This window comes from Gobio gobio (assembly GCF_949357685.1).
Source record: "Gobio gobio genome assembly, chromosome: 14".
NCBI lineage: Eukaryota > Metazoa > Chordata > Actinopteri > Cypriniformes > Gobionidae > Gobio > Gobio gobio.
The window spans coordinates 35798968-35824799 of NC_137107.1; the positions used below are offsets into that span (position 1 = coordinate 35798968).

At 36.6% G+C, this 25832-nt stretch overlaps 1 protein-coding gene across 1 annotated transcript in view; it reads left to right on the top strand.

The window, feature by feature from the left end:
* Window positions 1-25832, top strand: part of pnpla7a (patatin-like phospholipase domain containing 7a) — a 37139-nt gene that overhangs the window by 818 nt on the left and 10489 nt on the right. The window contains exons 3-25 of the mRNA XM_079835705.1: window positions 709-774; window positions 1128-1215; window positions 2153-2232; window positions 2565-2653; window positions 2757-2897; window positions 3015-3174; window positions 4384-4464; window positions 4547-4675; window positions 7780-7860; window positions 9371-9512; window positions 12462-12545; window positions 12674-12759; window positions 12849-13001; window positions 13106-13183; window positions 13525-13730; window positions 15049-15180; window positions 16059-16182; window positions 18838-18951; window positions 19059-19125; window positions 19225-19374; window positions 19463-19526; window positions 23698-23866; window positions 24760-24942. Of these exons, the coding sequence (XP_079691831.1) occupies window positions 709-774; window positions 1128-1215; window positions 2153-2232; window positions 2565-2653; window positions 2757-2897; window positions 3015-3174; window positions 4384-4464; window positions 4547-4675; window positions 7780-7860; window positions 9371-9512; window positions 12462-12545; window positions 12674-12759; window positions 12849-13001; window positions 13106-13183; window positions 13525-13730; window positions 15049-15180; window positions 16059-16182; window positions 18838-18951; window positions 19059-19125; window positions 19225-19374; window positions 19463-19526; window positions 23698-23866; window positions 24760-24942 (2667 nt within the window). The remainder of the gene's footprint in view (window positions 1-708; window positions 775-1127; window positions 1216-2152; window positions 2233-2564; window positions 2654-2756; window positions 2898-3014; window positions 3175-4383; window positions 4465-4546; window positions 4676-7779; window positions 7861-9370; window positions 9513-12461; window positions 12546-12673; window positions 12760-12848; window positions 13002-13105; window positions 13184-13524; window positions 13731-15048; window positions 15181-16058; window positions 16183-18837; window positions 18952-19058; window positions 19126-19224; window positions 19375-19462; window positions 19527-23697; window positions 23867-24759; window positions 24943-25832) is intronic.

Genomic DNA, 25832 nt, shown 5'->3' on the forward strand with positions numbered 1-25832 from the left:
CAAATCTAGATCAAGTAAAGTATTACATATAACAGAGAACTACATATAACAATGGCATAATAGTATAATTTATTTAGTTTAAAAGGGATTAGTCAGTATGGGCAAAGTGTTCTGCGTATATTTATAATTAAAAATATGCTTTATAATAATTTCTGTCTTATGAAAGGATTTTGTTACAAAGAAGAATAAATAAATCAATATATAACAAAAAAGAATACACTATACAAAACACTGATTTTGTCATTTGTTAATTTTGACCTCTCCCTGTTTATTAAAAGTGTACAGTATGAATCAGAGTACAAAAATACAGTAAACAGGTTTGGAATGACATTAGGATTAGTAAAAAATGACAATATTGTCACTTTTGGTGAACTATCCCTTTGAAAAGATGAATACTGGATTAGGTGTTGAACCGACAGAGCCCTTTTATTTTTGCAAGGGGAAGTACTGTTGAGGTTTTGTGCAAGAGAGGAAGGAGCTGAACAAGCACTGGCCCCTTTGAGTCTCATATGACTTTGTTATGGATTCAAAAAATAAACATGATTTCAAAGAAAACCCCCCCCCCCCCCCCCCCCCCCCCAATTGTATTGTTCTGTGGAACAAACCTAAACAAATTATAAATACAAATTTGTGTTTTATCCAAAGGGTTTTAATTTTTAAACCAAAACCCTGTGAGTGTGTCTGATATATTGATATGTATTTCCTCAGGCTATTGGGAGTGACATTCGTTCCCGCCTGCAGCAGTTTGTGGAGGAGAGGATGCAGACCACCATGGTACAGAAATGATGTGTTCTGAATTACTCTGGAAAGCTGTCTTTTCCCTTATTACTTTACCACCTGAGAGGAAAGACACCGAACTGGCTCAGATCAGCTGTACAGATTATGTAACAACAAGTGACAGATGTTTAAAATACTTTGGTTCATCATGTTTGTGTTGACCGATACACCCAGTTTTATCAGATTATAAATTCCTGCAGCATTTTAACAAGTGTTATTTGCTCTATTACTGACAGCATGTTTTGTCAAGTCCAGTTGCAGAGGATGATATTTTTTTCTTCATCTGTCAGGTTTCCTATAATATCAGAAACATTTCTTTATCTTGCATTTCTGTAACTTGTCTGTTCCAGCTGACGGGTGTTTTGATCGGTGCCGTGGTGGCTGCGTGCCTGATCGGAGTCTCTGTGCTTCTCCTCTACCGCAGATATAAACTGGCGAGTGCGTTTCCAAATTGTGTTGTTTTCAGCTTGTTGCTCCGATTCTTGAATAAGTGGTTAATCAGCAGTTTGGGTTCAGTATGGATGGATCTGCATTTCTGCAAAAATAATACAGTAAAAACAGTAATATTGTAAAATATTATGCAATTTAAAATAAGCTATATTGTATAGTATCAGTGTTTGGAAGCTTACTTTGGAATTGTAATTGGTTACAGATTACAAGTTACCCTATTTAAAGGAACACTCCACCTATTTTAAAAATTTTTTTTAGCATAGCTTAGCATAAATCATTGAATCTGATTAAACCGTTAGCATCCTGTTTAAAAAAAAAAGACCAAATAATTTAAATATTTTTCCTATTTAAAACTTGACTCTTCTGTAGTTACATCGTGTACTAAGACCGACGGAAAATGAAAGTTGTGATTTTCTAAGCCGATATGGCTAGAAACTGTTCTCTCATTCCTGCGTAATAATCAAGGAACTTTGTTGCTGTACCATGGGTACCGCAGGCGCAATGATATTACGCAGCGCCTGAAAATAGTCCCCAGCACGCTCCCTGTGCAAGCAGGTTGTCACGATGGTTATGTTGACAGAAGTTAGCCTATTTTCAGGTGCTGCGTAATATCATTGCGCCTGCTGCACCCATGATACGGCAGCAAAGTTCCTGCCATATTCAATAAAAAAAAAGTTTTTGATTTCATGGTGACTAATATTTTTGTGGATCCTTGATGCATGTTTTAAAGATTATTTGTTGAGTATAAAGTATAAAAGAACAGCATTTTTTTAAAACTTTTTTTTGGTTACTTTATAAATCTCTATACTGTTACTTTTGTTTAATGCATCTTTTCCAAAAAAATACCTCAAACTTTTGAACGGCAGTGTATGTGTAGAGCAGTTTGCTGGAATCTCATTATGCATTTGCTTGTGTCTATATTAAGGTCAACAGGCCGGTGTTCCACGCTATCGTTTCCGAAAAAGAGACAAAGTGCTCTTTTACGGCAGGAAAATCATGAGAAAGGTGAGTCACATCTTGCTGAAACCCATTTGCTAATCCATGATTTGCACCCTGTTGATTAATAGTCACATTCACAGTAGTCTATTTGTGCTCCAAGATAAATAGCTGATTGTTCAGACTCGGACTCTCTTGTTCCACAAATACTCATTTATATGTGTAATTAAAATTGACATCATCAGCTTGAGGTTTAGTCTTCCTCCATTAGAGGGCAGCATATAGTGTGCGACGTGGAATATCCTGAATGTGTTGCAATGTGCACAACCTGTATGACTAACAGCCGGATATATTTATTTACTCTCCATCCTCCACTTGGTTTTTCTATTTCTATCTCTCAGGTCCAGACCCTGTCCTCGACACCAACCTCCACTTCGGTGTCTAAGCAGCGCTCTCGGAAGAGGCCTAAAGTTCTAAGTATAGCACGCAGGTATGTTTAGATTCACATATACCTAATTTTACCATCTCTTTTTATCACCCACACACTTAAAGTCAGGAGCTTCTGGTTTGAATCCTGCTATGATGTCATGCAGGATCCTGCGTATCAGGAAGGAGCCACCTACTTTGCAGCCCAAAGAACCGCCTCCCTCTCTCTTGGAAGCAGATCTCACAGAATTTGACGTGCAGAACTCAAACCTGCCCTCAGAGGTGCTCTACATGCTCAAGAACGTCAGGTGAACAACTCTGACCTTCACATTATCACAGCTGAACTGCATGCAAATCACATGATACTTTTTCAGCCTAGTGGAATGTCTGGTGTTCGTCTAAAGTTGAATGTTGATCCGTTTCAGGGTACTTGGTCATTTTGAGAAGCCCTTGTTTTTGGAGCTGTGTCGGCACATGGTGTTTGTGGAGCTGCAGGAGGGGGAGGGACTGTTCAAGCCAGGGGATGATGATGACAGCATTTATGTGGTTCAGGATGGAAGGCTTGAGCTTTGCATTCATGAGTTTGTAAGGATGAGCTATAGAAGTACCTTTTTAAACTCACAGACTTCATTAGAGCACTTGTTTATGGAATGTCAGTTAACTTTGTCATCAACCTCATATACACACTGACGCTTTGCACATTATGCTTTTGAGAGAAGGTATGCATTTATGTGCATTTAAATTCATTTAAAATTATACTATATTATTACTATACATTATTTGAATTATATTTATTTGTATATATTTATTTTAATTAAACAAAAAAAAAATATATATATATATGTAATTATATACGATGCATTTTATAAAGTGTGAAAAAGTTGCTTAGTCCCAGACAGACAATCATACCTATATATTAGATATTTTTTATATATACAATTATGCTTTATTATTATAAATAATAATGTATATTAATTGTATTTTATACATTTTTAATACATGTATATGTTCCAAAAACAGCTTATATGTATTTTTATTTATATGTTTATTTGAATAGGGACAGTACAAAAAACATGATTCCAGTCAAAAACTGGAAAATATGTATTGCACAAAGAGAGTATAGCATAAGCTAGTTTGTACCTCTCGGATCCTTAAAAAGGCTTTTCTAAAAAAATTAAATAAATAAAAAAGGAAAAAAGCTGCTTATCATTTTCATAGAATAAAACGTTCAGCTAATATAGCATATACAAATGCATACCTAAATGACCTGTACTTATTTTGAGGATGTTTCCAACCCTTGCAACATTAATAACTAGTTAAAACAAACATTTATTCAATTTAAATATGCACACAGCTCTGGTTTGTTTTAAACCAGCACTTAACCATCAATGTAAAAAACTTTGTCATTTATTTATTTACAGAGTTGGTGTGTGTGTGCGCGCGTAATTACTTTTTTTCTTTTTAAATGTTGATATAGTGTACAACTAATAAAATGTGTTTTAGATAAACTAATAAAAAGTGTTTGATTGGGGCCTATAACTTTATTAAAGCTCTGGTCTGCTAACAGATATCTTATAGGTTTGAAACCCACAGCAATTGATTCATGAACAATTACCATAATTTCCTTGATTAAGATACTTAACCTCTGGTTGTTCCAGGGGGCCTGTCCCTGCAATAAATTCCCTGTAGGTCACTTTGGATAAGAAGTATCAGCTAAATCACAAATGATTAATTAAACTTAGTGCCCCCCTAATGTTTTTATATTCTCCTTTGGTGTGTGTGTGTGTCATTCAGGATGGCACAGAGCCTGTGGTGAAGGACGTGTTGCCCGGGGACAGCGTTCACAGTCTGCTCAGCATTCTAGACATCATTACAGTAAGTTCTCTGTCTGCCTTCCTGATGACTTATCCTGCTCTAGTGCACTGAGATTAATTTTGGATCTTTCCTTTCTCTCCAGGGTTATCCTGCTCCTTATAAGACCGTGTCTGCTCGTGCGGCGGTCAGGTCTACCATATTGCGTTTGCCTGCCTCAGCTTTCCAGTCAGTGTTTGAGAAATACCCTGAGACGCTAGTGAGAGTTATACAGGTACAGATGGGCTTGAACTTTCCCATGGCTGTCAGCATCAATGTGACCTCTGTCTTACTGAACATCTGTCTCAACCACACTGTAATAACAGGCCATTTTCTACACCTTTTTTATATCATGTGTTTTTCCTCTAAGGTCTGCTTTTAAGGCCCCAATATACTCACGGGCACGGCAAGGTTCTTTTTCATTTTTTCGCTTGGTGGTAAAAAGAAGTTTGAAATATCTGAGCAGGACTATAGTGTCAGTGAACATCCGAACATCAATAACAAAATAAACGCACAACAAAAATAACCGCATATGCAATTAAGAAAGCTGCTCTTTCACGTCACGTTTTATTATATAGTACTGTATATTATAGATCGCTGTTACTGTTAATGTTAAGCTGCTCTCCAGTTGTTCATGTTTTTATTTGCATCTGACCTCGACGGACTGAGTATGCGTCCGCCTCTCAGATGCATGCAGTCCCAAATTCAGTTCTCTTTCACAGCTTCTTGCCCTTGCATGTTCAATAGACATATGATTATGTCAAAATGCACATCGTGTGGAGTATTCATGTAAACACATTCTGTTATGTCCCACGCGAATGTAAACAGTGAGGAGAAAATCAGATGTGCAACAGTAAATAAGATCCGTGCATTAAAGGTGCATTGTGTGAATTTTAGCCGCATGTAGGGGTGAGATTGTGACCCCTTCCTTTCGTAGCACATAGAGAAGCTATGGGGGCCGACACAGGACAAAAATGTTGTCATCGGAGACAGCAGAGAGTGACTAGCGCTCTTTACAGAAGTTTGTACTTTTAGAGCTACTGTAGAAACATGACGCCGCAAAATGGTGACTTCACTGTAAGGGGACCCGCGGTGTATGGAGATAGAAATGGCTCAATCTTAGGTAATAAAAACATAATGGCTCATTATGTAAGGTCTTTGTTGTAACGATTCACCCAACTCACGATTCGATACGATTCACGATACTAATTTCTTTTTTACAAAATGAGATTTAAGACCAATTATAAAATAAGTGTCCTTTTATTCTAAAATTCTGCATATTTCTTTGTAAAATTTAAATATATCTTCTATGTCAAATAATAACCCAATTGAAATTTTAAAACAAATCCTCAAAAAGTCTCTCCAAAGAGATCTTCCAATGGTGTTTTCTTGGGAGGAGGTTGTTTCGGCTTCCTCGTCCTGTACTGAGGAAAAGCAGAAATAAAAAGACTAGGTCAAATTAAAACAGTGACAGGGGTTTCACATTGTTACAAAGTCAAGGTTTAAATTATAATTTGTATCATTACACTTGCAAGAGTTTGAAAAATAGAACACATTTACATAAACATGCGTTAATAATCAACGAATTATTGTACACATTTAGACAAACAGATAGTAACATAAATACAACACCTGGTTCTGCAACAGCACAGATTTCTCCTTCAGTCTGTGGAATACATCCTCCCGCTGGTCTTTCTCTTGATGAGGAAGGGGCCTGGAATTCATTTTCTATGGCAGAAAACAGCCTTGTATCTTTCGCTGTGAAAACACTGATGCAACTTGTGATCTCCATGGCAATGGCCCTCGACACCGCGACGGCGAGTGGGGCTTTAAATCCGCTCGGTCAGTGTGGTTTGGCCTATTATCTTTTACATGCAGAGGGAGGTGCTTTGACTGCTGGGAAGAAGTCCGCTACGTAACCCGCACCAGTACGGGCTCGGCAGAAGTGCGCATCGAGGGCGCATATCGACCTCAAAGGGGGTGCTCGCGAGCACCCTTCTGAGACCTAAAATGACAAATGGGACACCCTGCGATCTCATGGAGTTAACGGACACAAGACCGAAAGTGCACATGAAGTGTACCATTTGGGACAGGACCTTCTTCTATAAAAAAAATAAACAAATAAAATCGCGATTCATTCGATTTTCAACCGGCTCCGACGGAATCGTTACATCCCTAGTCTTTATACATCACTGAAAACATAGTTAATATATTATATTGCATTTCTGTCAATAGATCCTCATAAATGCTACACACTGAACCTTTAATTCTTAAAAGGACAGCAGCCTCATAAACTGTTGCTGTCTGTTTCCGTAATGTTAATTAAAAAATCACTCACTGCTTTTGACTGAATCCCTTTTGTATCTTTAATATGAATCAATTTATATTTAATTCATGCAGTGAAGACTATACAGTGTTTCATTTTTTTATATTTGATTATTCAATTTCTGTAGTAGGCCTATTTCTTACTACATGTTAAATAAACCTAGGGTATAGTACCTGAGAAACTTAATTTAATTTGTACATTTTTTTCCTGTTGTATTTGTCCTATTGTTTTTAATTTGCTTCTTTGTTCCTATTTTTGATATCAAAAATAAAATAATTGCCCATCTTGCTTTATTACAGAAGACTGCCAGTCATGTGTGTAATGATTGCAGTCAGCTTAAATTACATTTGTTTAAAAATTTTAGTTGACTAAAATGGAAAGGAAAAAATAAATTCAAAACAAAAAAACTGTAAACCACTGTAGAATCAAATCTATGCATATATCGAATCGAAATTTTATTCAAAATCGAGAAATGATTCCCACCCCTAATTACTAATACTAATAATTGTAACTATTACAAATCTATACAATTAAACTAAATAAAACACTAAAAACCAAAATCAGTCATTATAAATTACACAATATAACTAGATTAAGATTAAGCAAATTAATACAATTAAATATCCAATATTAGCTGATACAGTAAATAATATTATAAAAATATTATTATTATAATATTAATATTGTATGTAAAGTTGACCAAAAACTTTTATTGATACTGTTATTACAATTAAATTACATGACTTTTTTGTTTTTGCAGTTCAGTCTTCGTAAATGGTCTAGGTTGACTGGGCATGGAACATGATAATGTGACAAGTTAGACTGTCTAAATTGCACATCAAATATCTTTTTCATAAAATCAAAGAAAAGCCTTTTTTCCCCTCTTACGGCCCATTTAACTGCATAGACACTGGTGTCTTATTTGCAAGATTTCAAACTGTTAATTACTGGAGTAAGCATAGTTATTTACAAAAAAAACCACAGAGTTAATTAATTTATTTTTGTCTGTTTAGATAATCATGGTGCGCCTGCAGAGAGTCACTTTCCTGGCACTTCACAACTATCTGGGACTGACGACCGAGCTTTTCAATCAGGTTTGAAAAAGAGAGTACACACGTACATCTCAGAATTATTACTTTTAAGATCACATGCACTCTCTATCACTTCTAAAATATGTGCTTTCTCACACACATTCTCAGCGTTATTTCATGCTACGTTAACCTCCATCGGCATAATCACTCCTGTGCTGGAGCCGTAAAACTCAGCTAGATTGAATAACATGGATCATAAGACCTCGGCTTTCATTTAAAGGACACCGACTTTAACACCCTCTGGGTGAAAATCTCCCATCAGCCATCACTGCATGTCACAGCACAACCCTACACACACGTAGCTCTCCTCTCCCCTCGCATAGCGTGCAGACCGAGGGAGTTGTTTTCTGTCTTGATTTAAGGAGTACTTTTAGCTTGCGCTGTGAATTTGAGTGCTCTCCCATCGGCTATAAATACAATTTAGCCCTGTCAGCCGGCAAGGTTATGTGACAACACAGCATAAACTCATCATCATTTTGAGATGAAAAAAAGCTAGTGATGAGTTTAAGTGTAAAAATCAATAAGGTTCAATGGAAAAAAAATATTTCAAATATCATATGTGTTCCTGTTTGTTTCATACCTTTTAAAAAAACTTAGATTTCAGTCAAGCTGATGTATGGCTTTAGAAAACTTGAAATATAGTGCGAAAGTCATGTAAACCAATTTAATGATTGATGAGTCAATGGCTGTTACATCAGACGAGGCTTGCTGCGAAAGTCTATGTTACAAGTTGGTCAGCCGCACACCGATTACATCACTTGCCTAGCACAGCACAGATTTTTTTATAAGTAATAAAAAATGATTTAGTTCAGTTAGAGAACAGACACTACAATTAGAAACTGAACGGGTCTGCTCAATTCAGCATGAGCTGAACGAGAGTCGCAGCACAGATCAGCAGCAGGAGTCAAGATTTCAGAACCTGAAACCAAATCTTCCGCCATCGTCTTGTCAGTCAAGCGAAATGTAAAAGCGCCTATTTAGCAATATTTTGGATTTAAATCCAATCCTAATAGGGAACTTGCAAATAATGATGAGGCAATCTGTAAACTTTGCCTGATGAAGGTGGCAGCATCCGGAGGTAGCACTTCTAATTAACACACACACCTTCATGCTCACCACGAGAAGGAGGCTGCTGTGCTTATTAATCTTGTTAATAAAAGTTCTATGTTTAATATAAGCGAGTTTGTCATTTTACTGTTTTGTTGTTGTGTTTTTATTAAGAATAATAATGAACCCACCATTCAAGCAGTTTTCGCCCCCGAATTGCAGATCATTTGAAAACTAAAGTAAAATGCACAAGACAGGCATTCATAAGCGATTTAAAAGCGAGGTGGATTAGAGGGAAAAACTCCAACTTCCACCCCACGGTGATACCGGTGTTATCACCCCTCGATTAACCGTGGGAAAATTTCCTCACCGTCACATCCCTATATCAGGCCAGTAAAATTGTTTTATGTGTGCCAGATGCTTGTAAGTGTATCTGAACTGTGTGTGTGTGTGTGTGTGTGTGTAGGAGAGACAGGCAGTGCCGCTGTTCACAGTCAACAGTGTGCTCACCGAGGGGAGTCCTGGCAGAGTCCCCCGCCGACCCCACTTCCAGACACAATCAGAAGACGAGCACCTGCAGGGCTCTGGAGAGCTCTTGACTGACTCAGGTAAACGTTTGTTTTTCTTTAATGTGAATGAATTATTTTGCGTTTGTTCTTTTCTGTGAATCAGTAAACAATCAGTTTTTTTTGCAAACTGATCTAAATTTTAATAGATTTATATATATATATATATATGGGTGAAACTGGCCAAAAATAGTTGTGCCAAACTTGTAGCATCGTACTCAAAAAGACTTGAGGCTGTAATTGGTGCCAAAGCTTCAAAAAAGTATTGAACAAAGGCTGTGAATACTTAAGTACATGTGATCTCCCCCCAATTAATACCCCCCCCCCCCCCCCTTTTATTTTTAATACATTTGCAAAGATTTAAAACAAACTTCTTTCACGTTGTCTTTAGGGGAAATTTTGGAATTAGGCTGTAACACAATAAAATGTGAAAAAAATGAAGCGCTGTGAATACTTTCCGGATACACTATATTCACTGATTATATACAGGTAATATATAAATTCAGCAAGGACTCATTAAATTGATAAAAAAAAGTGAAATTAGCTAAACAAAATATTTTTATTACAATGCTGGTCTTTTTGAACTTTCTATTCAAAGTATCCTGAAAAAAAAAAGTGTTAAATGTCTCACGGTTTCCACTAAAATAATAAGCAGCACAACCGTTTTTAACATTGATAATAATAAACTGTTTCTTGAGCACAAAATCAGTATATTAGAATGATTTTCAAGGATCATGTGACAATAAAGACTGGAGTAATGGCTGCTGAAAAAGTATATTAAAGATTATAGAAAATAGAAAAATATTTCACAATATTACTGTTTTTAATGTATTTTTGGTAACACTTTACTTGAAGGGGTGTGCTTAAGACTGACATGACACCTTCATAATCATGACACATGTCATGAATATGAAGGAGTTTTTATGCATGTTCATGACAACTGTCATTAAGTGTCATTCGCTCAATTATGTCATTTTTAATGCAAAGATGACATTATTTAAAGGGTTAGTTCACCCAAAAATGAAAATTCTGTCATTAATTACTCACCCTCATGTCGTTGGACACCCGTAAGACCTCCGTTCATATTCGGAACACAAATGAAGATATTTTAGTTGAAAGCTGATGGCTGAGAAAGGCTTCAGACAGGCCTCCATTGGCATTCAGTACATTGACACTTCCAAGATCCATGAAAGGCACTTAAAACGTCGTTACAAAGTCTATCTCACCACAGTGGCTCTACAATAATCATACAATGCGACGACAATAGTTTTTGTGCGCAAAAAAAAATCAAAAGAACACCTTTATCCAGCTTGTTATTGCCTTCCGCGTGTGTCTCCACGACGCATGCGCGAGAATATGACGTAGCGCCGGGGCTCGGGATTCCATGAAATGCACACTCTAACCCCATTTTGAGCACTACGCCGAGACCTAAAGCACGATCAATGTAGAATCCAACAGCTTAGACACGCGCGTCTTCCTCTGCTCGTAAACAAATCGCTTCTGGGTCATATGTCCGAACGCCGGATCTGCGTCATATTCTCGCGCATGCGTCGTGGAGGCATACACGGAAGTCGAGAACAAGTTGGATAAAGGTGTTATTTTGATTTTTTTTTGCGCACAAAAACTATTGTCGTCGCATTGTATGATTATTGTAGAGCCACTGTGGTGAGATAGACTTTGTAACGACGTTTTAAGTGCCTTTCATGGATCTTGGAAGTGTCAATGTACTGAATGCCAATGGAGGCCTGTGTGAAGCCTTTCTCAGCCATCAGCTTTCAACTAAAATATCTTCATTTGTGTTCCGAATATGAACGGAGGTCTTACGGGTGTCCAACGACATGAGGGTGAGTAATTAATGACAGAATTTTCATTTTTGGGTGAACTAACCCTTTAAGATGTCTTTATGACAACTTGACATAAACCAATACATCATAACCTGTCAGTGTCTTTGTCATGACAACTTGACATTACCAAGACAACATAACCTGTCATAAACATAATATAGCAAATTAATGATCAAACTTAAGTATTAAAATATTAAATATTATCCAAATTAAGTGTTAATACTCTGTCAAATTATTTTATAACCTTGTCATGAATATTTTCCTTGACCTAAACTACAGTGGTACAAGTTGAATTTGTCATTAAAATGTCATTAAGTGTCAATACTCTGTCAAATTATTTTATAACAGTGTCATAAATACTTTTCTTGACCTAAACTATGGCGTTATAGAGGAAATCGTCATTGAAAACTCACCTCAAAATGATAGAGTGGCACCACTGGTTAGGTGTACGCCATTATGATTGTGTCTTAGCTAGACTTATCCATGATGTAAAAAAGAATTTCAAGAAAATATAAATGTGTGGGATGCTGTAATTAACTGTTTAGGAAACTTTTTTAAAAAAACATTATGAACTGAAAAATATTTACGAGGCTGTTATAAAATAATTTGACAGAGTATTAACACTTAATGACATTTTAATGACAAATTCAACTTGTACCAGTGAAAAAAAGATTTATGACAGGTTATGTTGTATATCAAGTCATACATATCAAGGTAATGTCAAGTTGTCATGACAAAGACACTGACAGGTTATGATGTATTGGTTTATGTCAAGTTGTCAAAACAAAGACATCTCAAATAATGTCATCTTTGCATTAAAAATGACATAATTGAGCAAATGACACTTAATGACAGTTGTCATAAACATGCATACAAACTCCTTCATATTCATGACATGTGTCATGTCATGATTATGAAGGTGTCATGTCAGTCTTATGCACACCCCTTCAAGTAAAGTGTTACCAAAAAATCTGACCAGCATTTTACAATCCATGATCCCTTTAATTAATGCTTTTGGCGTTTTGTCAGATTTTGCTTTTGGCCTAAAGGCTGTTTTCTTGGAGACAACGTTTTCCACCAAAACAAAGATTTACAGTAATATTGTACTTGTCTATTTTGAGAGTGATATAAATGTCTCATCACTTAGATGGAGGGCAAGCTGGTTCATACGAAAACACGTCCATAGTTGCACGGAGGTCTCGCTCGGTCTCGATGCCTGTAGAGAGTTCAGGTATCAGTTCACCTACCATCTGCCTGTCCACTCTTATTCACTCCACGCAGACTTGCTTTTACACACAAATGAGACCTCTAGTACTGAACTCTACAAACTAGATCTGGTTTCTATGTGGGTTTGTGCAGGAGTGGCAGGAAATGACCTGAACATGGCCTATGAACGGGCACGAGTCACCATAGACGATCCTCCATCCAGTTCTGTCATTCACAAGGTTTTTTTTCTTCCTCCATCTCATGTTTCTCTCATCCTAAATATCTGTAAATATTAAAACATCGTGATCATTTGTTTTATGTTCTTCAGTCCATTTTGAAGAAGAGTGTGACCATGCAGCATGCTCCGTCCGCTGTGATTCACTACACAGACAATGCACCACACTCTGACGTGCCCCCTAGTAAAGTGGGCGCCATATTCCAGGCTGCCAAGAAGGACCTGCTGGGGATTATTCCGCTGCAGGTCAACATACATCTCCATTAGTGGGATATGGGTTCATGGTTTATGTGTGTTTAGATGGATTTTTGTGTTTGTTGAATATCTTTATTGGTGCTGTGTGTGTCCAGGACCCTAGTTTGCTGGAGGGCAGGGTGACGCTTCATCAAGTTAAAGCTGGATCTATTGTAGCTCGGCAAGGAGATCAGGTCAGACATCACAGTAAATGCATATGAACAGCTGTGAATCAAAATCCTGTCAGCTGAATGACTATCTGCTAGCTACATGGGCGGCAACTTCATTAACATAGAATTACGTAAGGATTCGTGTAAAAGTAGCTATTTTAGAAGAGGATTCATTTTACTTCCTACATTTAAGGGAGCTTTTAAGTGAGAAGACCTATGATGCCCAAAAATGCTGCCTAAGTAGGTACAGTAGGTTTTGAAACATAGCCAATGAGAATATCTAGACAGTGTAGTTTCTGTGGATTTCTAATGCATTACCCTGTCCAAATGATTTGCTTGACTGTGTCTGCCTGTGTGTCCCTCAGGAAGTAAGTGTGCAGTTTGTGATTTCGGGGACATTGCATGTGTACCAGCGTATGATTGATCGAGAAGAGGACACGTGTCTTTTCGTGGCTCACCCAGGAGAGCTTGTGGGTCAGCTGGCTGTACTAACGGGGGAGCCACTCATCTTCACCGTACGGGCACCTCGTGACTGCAGTTTCCTGTCCATTTCTAAAACACATTTCTATGAGTAGGTTTTCAGTACACTTCTAATGTTAGTCAGTTTTTAGTTTTTTTACACCATGACCATATTCTACAATCATTCTAATCCAACATACACTACCATTTAAAAGTTTGGGGTCCGTTTTTATTATTGTGAAAGAAATAATTATTTTACACACATTTTATTTTTTCACAACCATTTTGATTTCTGAAGGGTCATGTGACATTATAGACTGGTAATGATGCTGAAAATTCAGCTTTGCCATCACACAAATAAATTACATTTGATAATATATTAAAATAGAAAAAAAGTATATAAAATTGTAGTAAAATTTCACAATATTGCTGTTTTACTGTATTTTTGATCAAATAAATGCAGCCTTGATATTCTGACTACGCGCAAATTAAAGAACACAGACACAGCTGGATCATTTCCATAATGACCAACACAATCTACCAAAAGCAGCGCAAATTAGCGTCTGGTTGAAGACATTGTTTTTTTTTTGTATTACATAATAGCTCAAATACCAGTAAATTGACTAGCGCAAATCTTAGTAAATAGTCTCTAAATGGCCCTTTCCATTTTCACTGCATGTCTTTAGTAAATCCTGGCAGTAGTTTTTTAATGCCAAAAGAGGGTTTGCGCTGGAGCAAGCTGTTAGTCTGGTCCACAAAAAGGGTCTGTGTGATATTTAATATGATCCATCAATTGATATGGCCATAATAGACCGTAATGGAAAAACAGTGTCATCCATGCCTGCTGTACAGAAAGCAGAGAAGAAATTAGCAGAAATTAAATCATAATTTCTTTCTGGCCACAAGTAAAAATGTTTACCTCTATGTGTTACTTCTATCTGTATGTGAAAGATCGATTGAAATTATATTGTAATCATAATTGTTTTTTAAAATTGAAGTACTGTTGGTTTTGCCATTGCTGATGTAAATAAATAAATACATCTTTATAATTGGCCATAATACATAGTTATATGGGTAACACTAAAATAAGGTCTCATTTGTTAACATTAGTTAATGTATTAAATAACATTTAACTAACAATGAGCAATACATTTGTTACAGTATTTAAACAACTTTTTTAAACTTTTAATTTTAATAATGTATTAGTAGATGCTGAAATTAACATTAAATCAGATCAATACATTTTGTAGAAGTATTGTTTGTACTTAGTTCATGTTAACTAATAAAACCTTATTGTAAAGTGTTACTGTTATATGTAACTTCTTGTTGATATTTGCTTGCAAATAATGAACAAGCTCTCTGGTTGATGGTTTTAATAGTTTTTCTACTGACACGTTGATTCACTCCCATATTTGTGTGTGTGTTGTCAGGATCATGCGAGCTGAACCCACGGTGGTGCTGAATGTGGCTCATACAGTTGTAAGGAGGATGTCATCTTTCGTCAGACAGATTGATTTTGCCCTTGACTGGATGGCTGTGGAGGCGGGAAGAGCTGTCTACAGGTCCACTTCATTTCCTCATATTTACTGTTAACATTTTTTCTCCTCCTTTCACCCATCTCTACCTCTTTATTAGTGTAAATAAGTACCATTAGTGCACTACTTGGCCAAATGTAACCTTCTAATTAAGGTATTACTTTTTTACCATTTCATCAGCTACACCCAGTTACACAACATCATGCAATATCCTTAGACAAACATTTTTAGTAAAGGGAAACAAACATTGTGTTATAATGGGTAAAGACAAACATGTTTTTTTTATTGGAATACCCTTGGTTTTGAAAAATAATACACTACTCTTCAAACGTTTTTTTAAGGAATTAATACTTTTATTCAGCAAGGATGCATTAAATTGATCAAAAGTGACAATGATATAATGCTACAAAATATTTATAATTCTTTTAAACTTTATATTTAAAGAATACTGAAAAAAATGTATCGCAATTTAAACAAAAATATTAAGCTGCACTTAACATTACATTTTAAAATATATTAAAGAAGAACAGAGTTATTTTAATTTGTTATAATGTTTAATTTCACAATTTTACTGTATTTTTGATCAATAAATTCAGCCTTGGAAATAAGAGACTTCTTCTATAGTTTTGGCTATGAAGTCTATAAACAAATATTAAATGTATTACTTAACAGTTCATCTGAGAGCTCCTCTCGGGAGAGCCAAAACACACTATTGTCATGATATTTTTTCTCCTCTCTTCCTATGCCTTCTCCGTAAGCGCTTTGGACAGAATACAATCTAATAAACTTGCCGATTTCTTCTTCTCCTCAGCCCCTCTGGCTGAGACAGATAAGCTTTCTCAGCACTTCATAAATCTTCTATGACAAACGACCCCATCCTTTCTCTCTCTCTCTTTCTCTCTCAGGCAGGGTGATAAGTCTGACAGTACTTTTATAGTGCTCAGTGGCCGCCTGCGTTCCGTCATCATGAAGGAGGATGGGAAAAAGGAGCTGACTGGAGAGTATGGCCGAGGAGATCTCATTGGAGTGGTGAGCTTTTCCACATGTACAACATATAGTGTAACGTCTTTGAATGGTTGAAAACTGCTAGCAACCAATGATTGTACCTTGCCCACAGTTTTCCAGGATTTGTAATCTTTAATGACTTATCATTTTTTGCTAAGATGACTCAACGATGAATCATCAGATACTGTTCCATGTTATACAATGGTGTGTATGTACTATATAGAAAGTCGGCCTATTATATGTGCAGTATCTCCCTGAATAGTTTTGGTGACATTCACACCTAATCAGGTGTGCATCAGAGAAAACCAACTCAGTATCTCCCTCTCTGTCTCGTTATTCATAATGTTTTATTGTGACTGGCTGACGTCTCCGTAGTGACGCTTATGCTGCTAAGAATACCTGTCCATGTTGATGCCATGGTTACGTTGCCTGGAGAACAGAGGTTCATTGTCCGTGGATGTGAGTTATGTGATGCCTGGATTGAAGATCCACATTTAGTCTCAATCTACGTCACAGATTGTCTCCATTTGTATTTCTAGATATTGGAGTTTTGTGGCTGCTGATCTTTGCTCTAATCATGAAACCTGTATGATTTACTTTTTTGGTGAAAAACTAATTTCAGTCTGTTCTTCACTGAAAGCAGTTATATGCTTTCCGAAGACTTGGATTATAAAGCATGAGTCATGTAGTGTTGTTTTAGAATAATTTAAATACTTCTATCATATTTATATATTTATATTCATATTTTGAATTCACTTCTATTTTTATATTTTCAGTTTTCATTTTAGCTTTGGTCATTTTGTTATGTGTTTCTATATAGCTTTATTTATTTGAATGTTTTTTTTGTTTTTTTACCCTTGGGCATCAATTTAAAAAAGTTACTCGGAGGTCCTTAGAGGACAAAAATGTCCATGTCCAAAAACTGTCATATAAATTTGAAGCTTTGGAGCACATACTTAAAGAGGGGTCTAATGCTTTTTCATGCATTCTGACTTATTTACACTGTTAAAGAGTTGGATTCTCATGCTAAACATGGCCAAAACAAAAATAAAAAAATACACTTTTTCAGGATTTGAATCAGTTTCGGAAAGTTTTTTTCAAGTATGGCCCAGTATGACATTATAAAGGTGGAATTCCTTGTATGGGCACATCTCCTGGATGAACGCGTGCGCACATCAACCAGAGCGAGAGCAAGAGCGCGCCCATCAGCTTCGTTCAGGTTATGGAAGCTGTCGGCAGCGCTGGCGTTTTGTTTTTAGACCACGTAATCAACAATGTCACTAAAGAAGTGTGTGATAACAACCTTGTTCAGCTTCCCAAATAACCCAGCGTTAAGGAATGAATAAATGTAGTTAGTTTTTTTGGAGCAGCAACGGCGTTCTGCAAGTGTGTTTGTTTGTTCCCGTTCATGAGTCGAAACTGCAGGCGGACACTCTTCGGAGATATGAAGGATGCAATACTACTCTATAGGGACTCAAGATTAACATGAGATTGGCAGAAACTGTGTGTTATGTACCCTTTAAGTTTGGTCTCATTTGAAAGAAGATCCTTGGTTGATTTTTGTTGAAGTAAAAATGGAAACAAAAAGTTAAAGAGGTTTCAATTTATGAAAATGATTTATGAACATTGCTTTATATAAAATATATATTTAATAAAACATGTTGAACTCAAAAACTGCAAGAAAATCAAGGCCTAAATCATAAATCTAAAGTTGTTTTCCAAATTTGAGGTTGATATCTCAAAAAATGAGCATTCAGTAAGGTTTTGTTTGGGCACAGTACCAAATTTCCCCTATTAGATACCAGCAAAGATTTGTGATTTGCAGTAGAGTGTTTCTCTCTCAAATATTGCACGCACACACACTTTTTAAATTTATTTATTTATTTTTATATATATATATATATATATATATATATATATATATATATATATATATATATATATATATATATATATATATATATATATATATATATATATATATATATATATATATATATATATATACACATACAAACCACACTCTGACATCCATACCAACACACCCACACAATTACAGTATATCTGCATAATTCATCTAATTGGCTCTATAATATGCAGAAGCAGAAAACAGGAATAAAGCGAGTATTTGCTTTATTGACCAAACCTAAGAAAATGGCACCATCTGACAATTTTTTTTTATTTTGAAGTCTTGTCATCAAAATGAAAGCCTATTAACAAAGACTGCATTATTTTATAGTTAAATTGCAGTTTTAATGGGTGCATCTTTGTCCTTAAGGTCCTAAGTGTAACTATTTTGTGTACCTTGTGTAATGAATAATAAATATCCAAATATGAAATATTTCCAAATATTTATGCAGTTGGCATTAACACAGACAAAATTATTATAAAACATACATTTTGGCACAAGTGTGTATTTTTATTGGATTTGAAAAAAAAAAAGAAAAATTCAGGCTTATTTCACTTACCGAAAACTATTTTTAATAGTTTTAGTTAACAATAAAAACACTGGAGTCATATGGACCAACTATCTTTCTTTTTTTGAGGTTCCTCACATTTTCAGCATCTTAACTGCAAAATTAATCTGCAATTAATGATGACTTTCTGATGTAAATTGTAGCAAAGCTAGCTTCAAAGTCAATCAATGTTTTGTGTGTGTGTGTATGTGTGTAAATGCAGGTGGAAGCTCTGACCCATCAGAACAGAGCAACTACTGTTCATGCTGTTCGGGACTCGGAACTGGCTAAACTACCTGAGGGCGCTCTCAGTTCCATCAAGAGAAAATTTCCACAGGCATGTCAGCCACACTGCATTTGCTTTAATAGCCTATGATGAGAGTTTCTCTGGCCCCTCTGTGACTGTATAATATCAGTTTTGTTCTCTCTATTTGATTTCATTAGGTAGTCACAAGGCTTATTCACCTGCTCGGACAGAAGATCCTCCAGCAAGTTAATGGACCTTTGACAGGTGTGTAAAATCCGTGTTCCATCTTCTGCATTAAAGGCAAAGGTTTCTAGACTCCATTAATGTATGGTAACTGCTTTGTATCTGCATTTTAACGCCCAGGTCGCAGTCTAGCTCTAAACACACCCGGGAGTAAATGGGATGCGGGGAACCCTGCCTCAAACCTTTCCACCGTCACTGTGCTCCCGGTATCAGAGGAGGTTCCTCTGACTGCGTTCACTCTGGAACTTCAGCATGCACTCTTAGCTATCGGTGAGGACTACTATATTTTATAGATTTAAATCGAAATGAGAAGGTTTACAGTTGGAGAGGAAGCTTGAGTCAAATTTATGTCTTCCAGGTCCCACTCTTCTCTTGACTAGTGACATCATCAAACAGCGCCTCGGCTCTGCTGCGTTAGACAGGTACTGTCATTAGATAATAGCTTGCAATGTTTAGATGGCATGAAATATTACTTCATATAAATGTGTGCCCACTCCATCTATCAGAATATGTAAATTCATTGTTAATACATGCAGATGTTCAAGTGTTTCAGCTGCCTGAAAAACAACAACAAACTCTTTTTTTTGTACACATTAAAGTAGTCGTTTGATGAGAGAGATGAAAGCTGTTTTGTGATATGTAAATGAAGAACACAATTAACCCCATAAATAAACAGTCCGCATGAGTCCTGTCCCTCTAACCCAGCATGAGATCTTCCGTTCTCCTTGTTGTTGCTGATGTTTGTCTCAGTTGTGGACAGCGTTTGGTGTTTTCTGTTTAGATTTCATTTGGAAAACTTTTAAGTGCCAATACCGGCCTTGTTTCTGTCAAGATTATCGACAAGCTCTCATCCATCACATGTTTATTGGACAGTTTAACAGCAATAGATCAACAGAGACAAGGATCCGACTCCGACACACATTCATCAAAGTAGCTAGAACAGGACTCCTGACTGTAATGGTCTCACATCCTCACAAAAAAGAGACAATGTAAAGTCTAAAAACTCTTTGTTTTTTGTAGGAATGTCTTTGTTAAATTTTACATGGTGTTACAATTGTTGTTGTTTTTTTGAGTGCATGGCATACACTACCGCTCAAAAGGTTGGGTGGGTAAGAATTATACTGACCAAAGCTGCATTTTTTTGATCAACAATAACACATAATGACATATTAACAAAAATAATGATATTGTGAAATATGATTACAATTTAAAATAACTTCTTTAAAATATATATATATATATATTTTAAAGTGTAATTTATTCCTGTGATGGCAAAACTGAATTTTCAGCAGCCATTACTCCTGTCTTTACTGTCATATAATTCTTCAGAAATCATTCTAATATGCTGATTTGGTGCCCAAGATTTTTTTTTTTTATCAATGTTAAAAACAGTTGTGCTTCTCAATATTTTGGTGGAAACTGTTCCACTTTTTTCAGGGTTCTTTGAAGAATATAAAGTTAAAAAAAGAACTCAATTTATTTGAAACATTATAAATGTCTTTACTGACAATTTTGGTCAATATAATTCTTAGTGAATAAAAGTATTAATTTCCTTCTTTAAAAAAAAAAAAGGTTTTGAACAGTAGTGACATTGTCTATTTGTCAAAGGTTAGCAGCAAAAAAGCACTAAATTATTGAAGTTTGATGTATTTCTCAATTAACCTTATAGAACTACTATAGGTCCTTAAAATTATCTAGGAATTTTACAATTTACAATTAGGAATTTCACTGATTACATTTTTTTTAAATTCAGTAATAGAGTACAACAGTCGGGTTCCAGAAGTAAAAACTTGATTTATTTTTTCCATAGGAAAATAACAACAACTTATAAAGATTTAAAAAACAGTATTTGAACTGCATTATTTCAACTTAAATAATGCAATTAGTGATGAAAAACGACATTACCCATGATGCTGTACAGAAAATTCCACCAGTCAGATAGTCGAAACAACCTAAAATGTGCCAAAAGGACTCTTTAGCTCTGCCAACTCCCATAAAACACCGTGGTTGATGTAATCGGGTTGATCGCCATACGTTTTCAAAATATATTGGTGTTTTTTTCCCCTCATATTTTTTACATGTTTTGTGATAGTCGTTTATGAGTCCCAGTTAAACTGCCCAATGTTCTTCAGAAAAATCCTCCAGGTCCAGACAAATTCTTACATTTTCCAGCATCTTTTGAATATTTGAACCCTTTCCAGCAGTGACTGTATGATTTTGAGATCCATCTTTTCACACTGAGAACAATTGAGGGACTCAAACACAACTATTAAAAAAGGTTCAAACATTCACTGATACTCCAGAAAGAAACGCGATGCATTAAAGGTGCAGTGTGTAGTATTTATGAGGCTCTATTAACAGAAATGCAATATAATATACATAACTATGTTTTCAGTGATGTATAAAGACCTTACATAATGAACCGTTATGTTTTTATTACCTTAGAATGAGCCATTTCTATCTACATACCCCGCTGGTCGTCTTACACCGAAGTCACCATTTTGCGCCGTCATGTTTCTACAGTAGCTCTAAACGGACAAACTTCTCTACAGGGTGTTGTCACGCTCTGCTCTCTCCGACGGCGACATTTTTGTCCTGTGTCGGCCACCGTTGCTTGTGTTTCGAAAGGGAGGGGTGAGCGGTGACAGGTTGCAATTCGCAACCTCACCACTAGATGCCGCAAAAATGTACACTGCACCTTTAAAAGGGTGATGAATTGAGAAATCAACTTTCCTTTGAGCACTTGATATATAAAAGTTAATCGTATCCTGTAAGTTTCAGAGCTGAAAACGTCCTTGTTAGTCAAAGAAAAGCTTTTATAGACACCAGGCCCAGAAAACGAGAGATCTCAGAATATGTCGACCACTGACGTCATAGAATGCAGAAGCACCGCCTAAAGCCCGTCCACCGACTCGTGGAGCTAAACGGGTCGCGCTACCAAGCAATAATGAACATGCCGGTTCCAGCTCACATACGTAAAACATTGCGCGGTTGTTTGCTTCAATTCACCGCAGCATCGATTGTAAACAAGATACAGGTCGAGACTGGATTTGCAGACATATTGAGATTAAAACACAATGCTGTGCCTTCTATATTGGATCCGACAGGAACGGTGCAACACACTTATGTGAGTAAAACATGGTTTTTTTTATATATGTTAGTATTGCATTGTTACAGATCGTTTGATATCTATTGATTACATACCTTAGCACGCGGTCACAGGCTGGAGAAGGTGTTATTGGTTAATTCGTGATCAGACTCGGACTTGTAACGCCTGCTGGCAAAGCCCAAAGTCACAGGGCTATGTGCTTTTCAGACGGGCTATCACCGGCCTGCCGGCGGGCTATAGTGAAATAAAATTCCTTTCTTGCGTGCGTGTATGTGTGTGTGTGTGTGTGTGTGTGTGTACGGTTCGCGGTTATATTCACTGAGGATCGGGCGGGCCAAGTAATACAAAAATAACATTCCAATCAATCGCAGGTGGATGAGAGATGAATCATTGTGTTTGTTTGATAAAGATATTTTGCGAGTCCTGTGAGCGTTTCTCCAGATGCTTTCAAAACAATCCCCACATGTACTGAGGGGAGCTGAAGCTCATTAAATATGCAAATCTTATCCAATCCTAGCCGTGGGCGTTTACTTCCAAGTCCTCAGTGCGGGACACACCCATCAAAACCGAGCGTTTTTCAGAGAATCTCAAAACCAAGGCAGAAAATAGCTTATTCATTATGATGTTTTTGAATGTAAAAACCACACGAACGTCATTAGTTGACCTCAGACAACAGTATAATAAAAACAAATTTTTATTATATATATATATATATATAAAAAGCCAGTTCATGACCCCTTTAAGAGCCGGGGGTGAAAACGTTTTGAATTTGAAGATCGGGGGTAAATTGTACTTAATTCGTCTTCCGGGAAACATGCAAACATGTATCTTCTGTTGCTTCCGAAGGGCAGTACTAAATGGAAAAAAAGTAGATATTTAAACAAAATAAGAAAAATTTGGACATCTTCATCCTGTTCAAAAGTTTTCACTCCCCGGATCTGAATGCATTGTGTTTCCTTCTGGAGCATCAGTTGAATGTTTGAACTTTTTAAAATAGTTTATATATATATTGTAGTTCTTTCCATCACTAAAGCTAAAGTACACAGTCTTGTACCTTTGTATTTTTGCTTCAAATCAAAGTGTCATTTTATGATTCACCTTGTAGCTGAATGGTTTGGTTCATGGCTTATAACGCTTTAACAAGGACTTTTTTAAAATCCCTATTGGAGAAATGAATGGAAGAAATACTTCTGGAACCAATGCCCCTGAAAAAGTGAGCAGGCACTTTTGCACTTTATTTATAGATATTTACTTGTCCAAAGGTGTGGGACCCCAGCATCTGTTCACACGATTCATAAATTAACAACTGAAGTCATTTGAATCCTTATTATTTACATTGAAATTGATTTATTTTAATCTGACATGTTTATTTGTTTAACAATTTGATTATCTACATTTTAAGAAATAACTTACAATATAGTGAACAAATCAAGTTATTTGCAGATACCATGAAAAGTAGCTGAAAATAGTCTTCTCTACTCCAGTGTGCATGAGTACAGGTTGTCGAGTTGGCTGGGTCAGCAGGAAGACATCCACCGCATAGTCCTGTATCAGACGGATGTGTCACTCACCCCGTGGACTCAGCGCTGCATCAGACAGGCTGATTGCATCATCATCGTGGGACTGGGAGAGCAGGACCCAGCCGTGGGAGAGGTATGATGGTGTTACATCATCAGAGTGAAAAACACTTATATGAACTGGTGCTACTGTAAATTTGATGTACCAAGATTCTGAGCTGCACCACTTTTGCTACTTCCACTGGAAACTGAAGAGTCTTTAATATAAAACCTCTTTAGTTCAACAGACTCAAATGGAATGGCCTTCGTGGCTTATCATTTATCATTTGCTCTGGATGGCAGGTACTCTTGTACTTTGAGGCCAAATAATATTAAGTAGTTTGAACCATAACACACCTACTCCGGATTCTGTTTTATCCTTCTGTACTTTAAGTCAATGCTGAACTACTCTGATCACAGGAAGTATTCAACCATGTTGACAGAACTCTAGTTGAACTACAGGACTTACTCAGTTCTTTTCCTAGAGAACGAGAGATTCATCATTTAAGTGCGGAAGGGAAAGCCGTTTTAGATATCCAGGGGATTAGGCCTGTAGTCAGGCCTGTATGTTTGAAGTTGGATCAGAGGTCTGGGATAGAGCAACATCCCTATTGATCATGTATATTCTGCAAGCTTTAAAGGGGACGGCCACTATAGCGTTGCTCTTTGAATTAGGGACTCAAAGCTCAGATGTTTTGAAAGAAGTCTGAAATAGGTAATTGTATTCACAGAAAAAGAATTGAGAGAGGACGTAGGTTTTCTCTTAAACACACACCGGCTCATCCCAATCAATAAGTATTCTTCTGAATGGAGTGACCTTGTGAAGGAAATGGATACATTTCTATTATATTTATGGATTAGTTCTGCGTTCAGTGCATTCCATTAAAGAAAATGATTTTATTATCTTAATGCATTTGGACGGAGTGTTGTCTAGTCCTGAAGAGATGATATTCAGCTGTCTCTTTGTCTGCCTGTCTCTATTTCTCTCAGCTGGAACGAATGTTAGAGGGGAGTGCGGTAAGAGCACAGAAACAGCTGGTGTTGTTGCACCGTGAGGATGGCCCTCCTCCCAAAGGAACAGCCGAATGGCTGAACATGCGGAGCTGGATCTCCAGACACCTTCACCTGTCCTGCCCCCGCAGAGTCTTCTCCAAGAGGAGCCTGCCAAAATTGGTATAGCAATCTATTACATCACGGTTTCACAGAAACAACTGACATTTTGAAAGTCATGCAATGGTCTAGCTCAGGGGGTTTCAAGCTTTTAATGCCACAGAACCCAAACATAATGATGCAAGAGTTCCCTTTTCTTTTGTTTTATTTTATATTTTTTTATTTTATCTTATACCTTTAAGATTAAATTAAATAAATGAATAAAAATTATATATATTTTTCCTCTACACCCCCTAGCATTCCCTTGAGTGAAGGGGAAAAAATGTTTGATTGCCACATTTTACATTATACATTTTAATATTTGATATTCTGTTGATATTCCTGTCAAGTTTCCCAGGCTGCTACTGGTGTGTCCTTGAGCTCAATTGAATGTGTGTTATGTCATAGCAAGTCTTCATCTCTTTCAGGATAAAAAGAGAAAAGAAACCACAAAGTAGAATTAAAGGTACAATAAATTTAAATATCCAAAAACCACTAGAACAGTGTTATATATTTAGTTGACTTGTGTATCCCAAATGTTTCCAAGAATGTAAGCAATCCAGAGAAATAAGCAATTTTAACCAGGGCCTATCATGACATCACACCCGCGTTACTCTCGATTTCCGGTTTTATATTGTAGAAACCATGGAAACACCAAAGAAGCTTTAATATAGGCTATAATATGTTTTATTAGACAAGAGAACAACCGTTTAGAGACAATTATAGACAGAAAAATTGATTGAATGCCATTTAGCAACACAAGCCATCCAGCATTTATTAATCTGATATTCTAATATCGATCTAGCTTTACTGCAGTGTGCAACAAGTGTCTCGTACCAGCCGCGGAGCGAAGGCACAGAGTAACGTTATAGTGAAGTGACCCAATCTGCATTTAACCCATCCAAGTGCACACA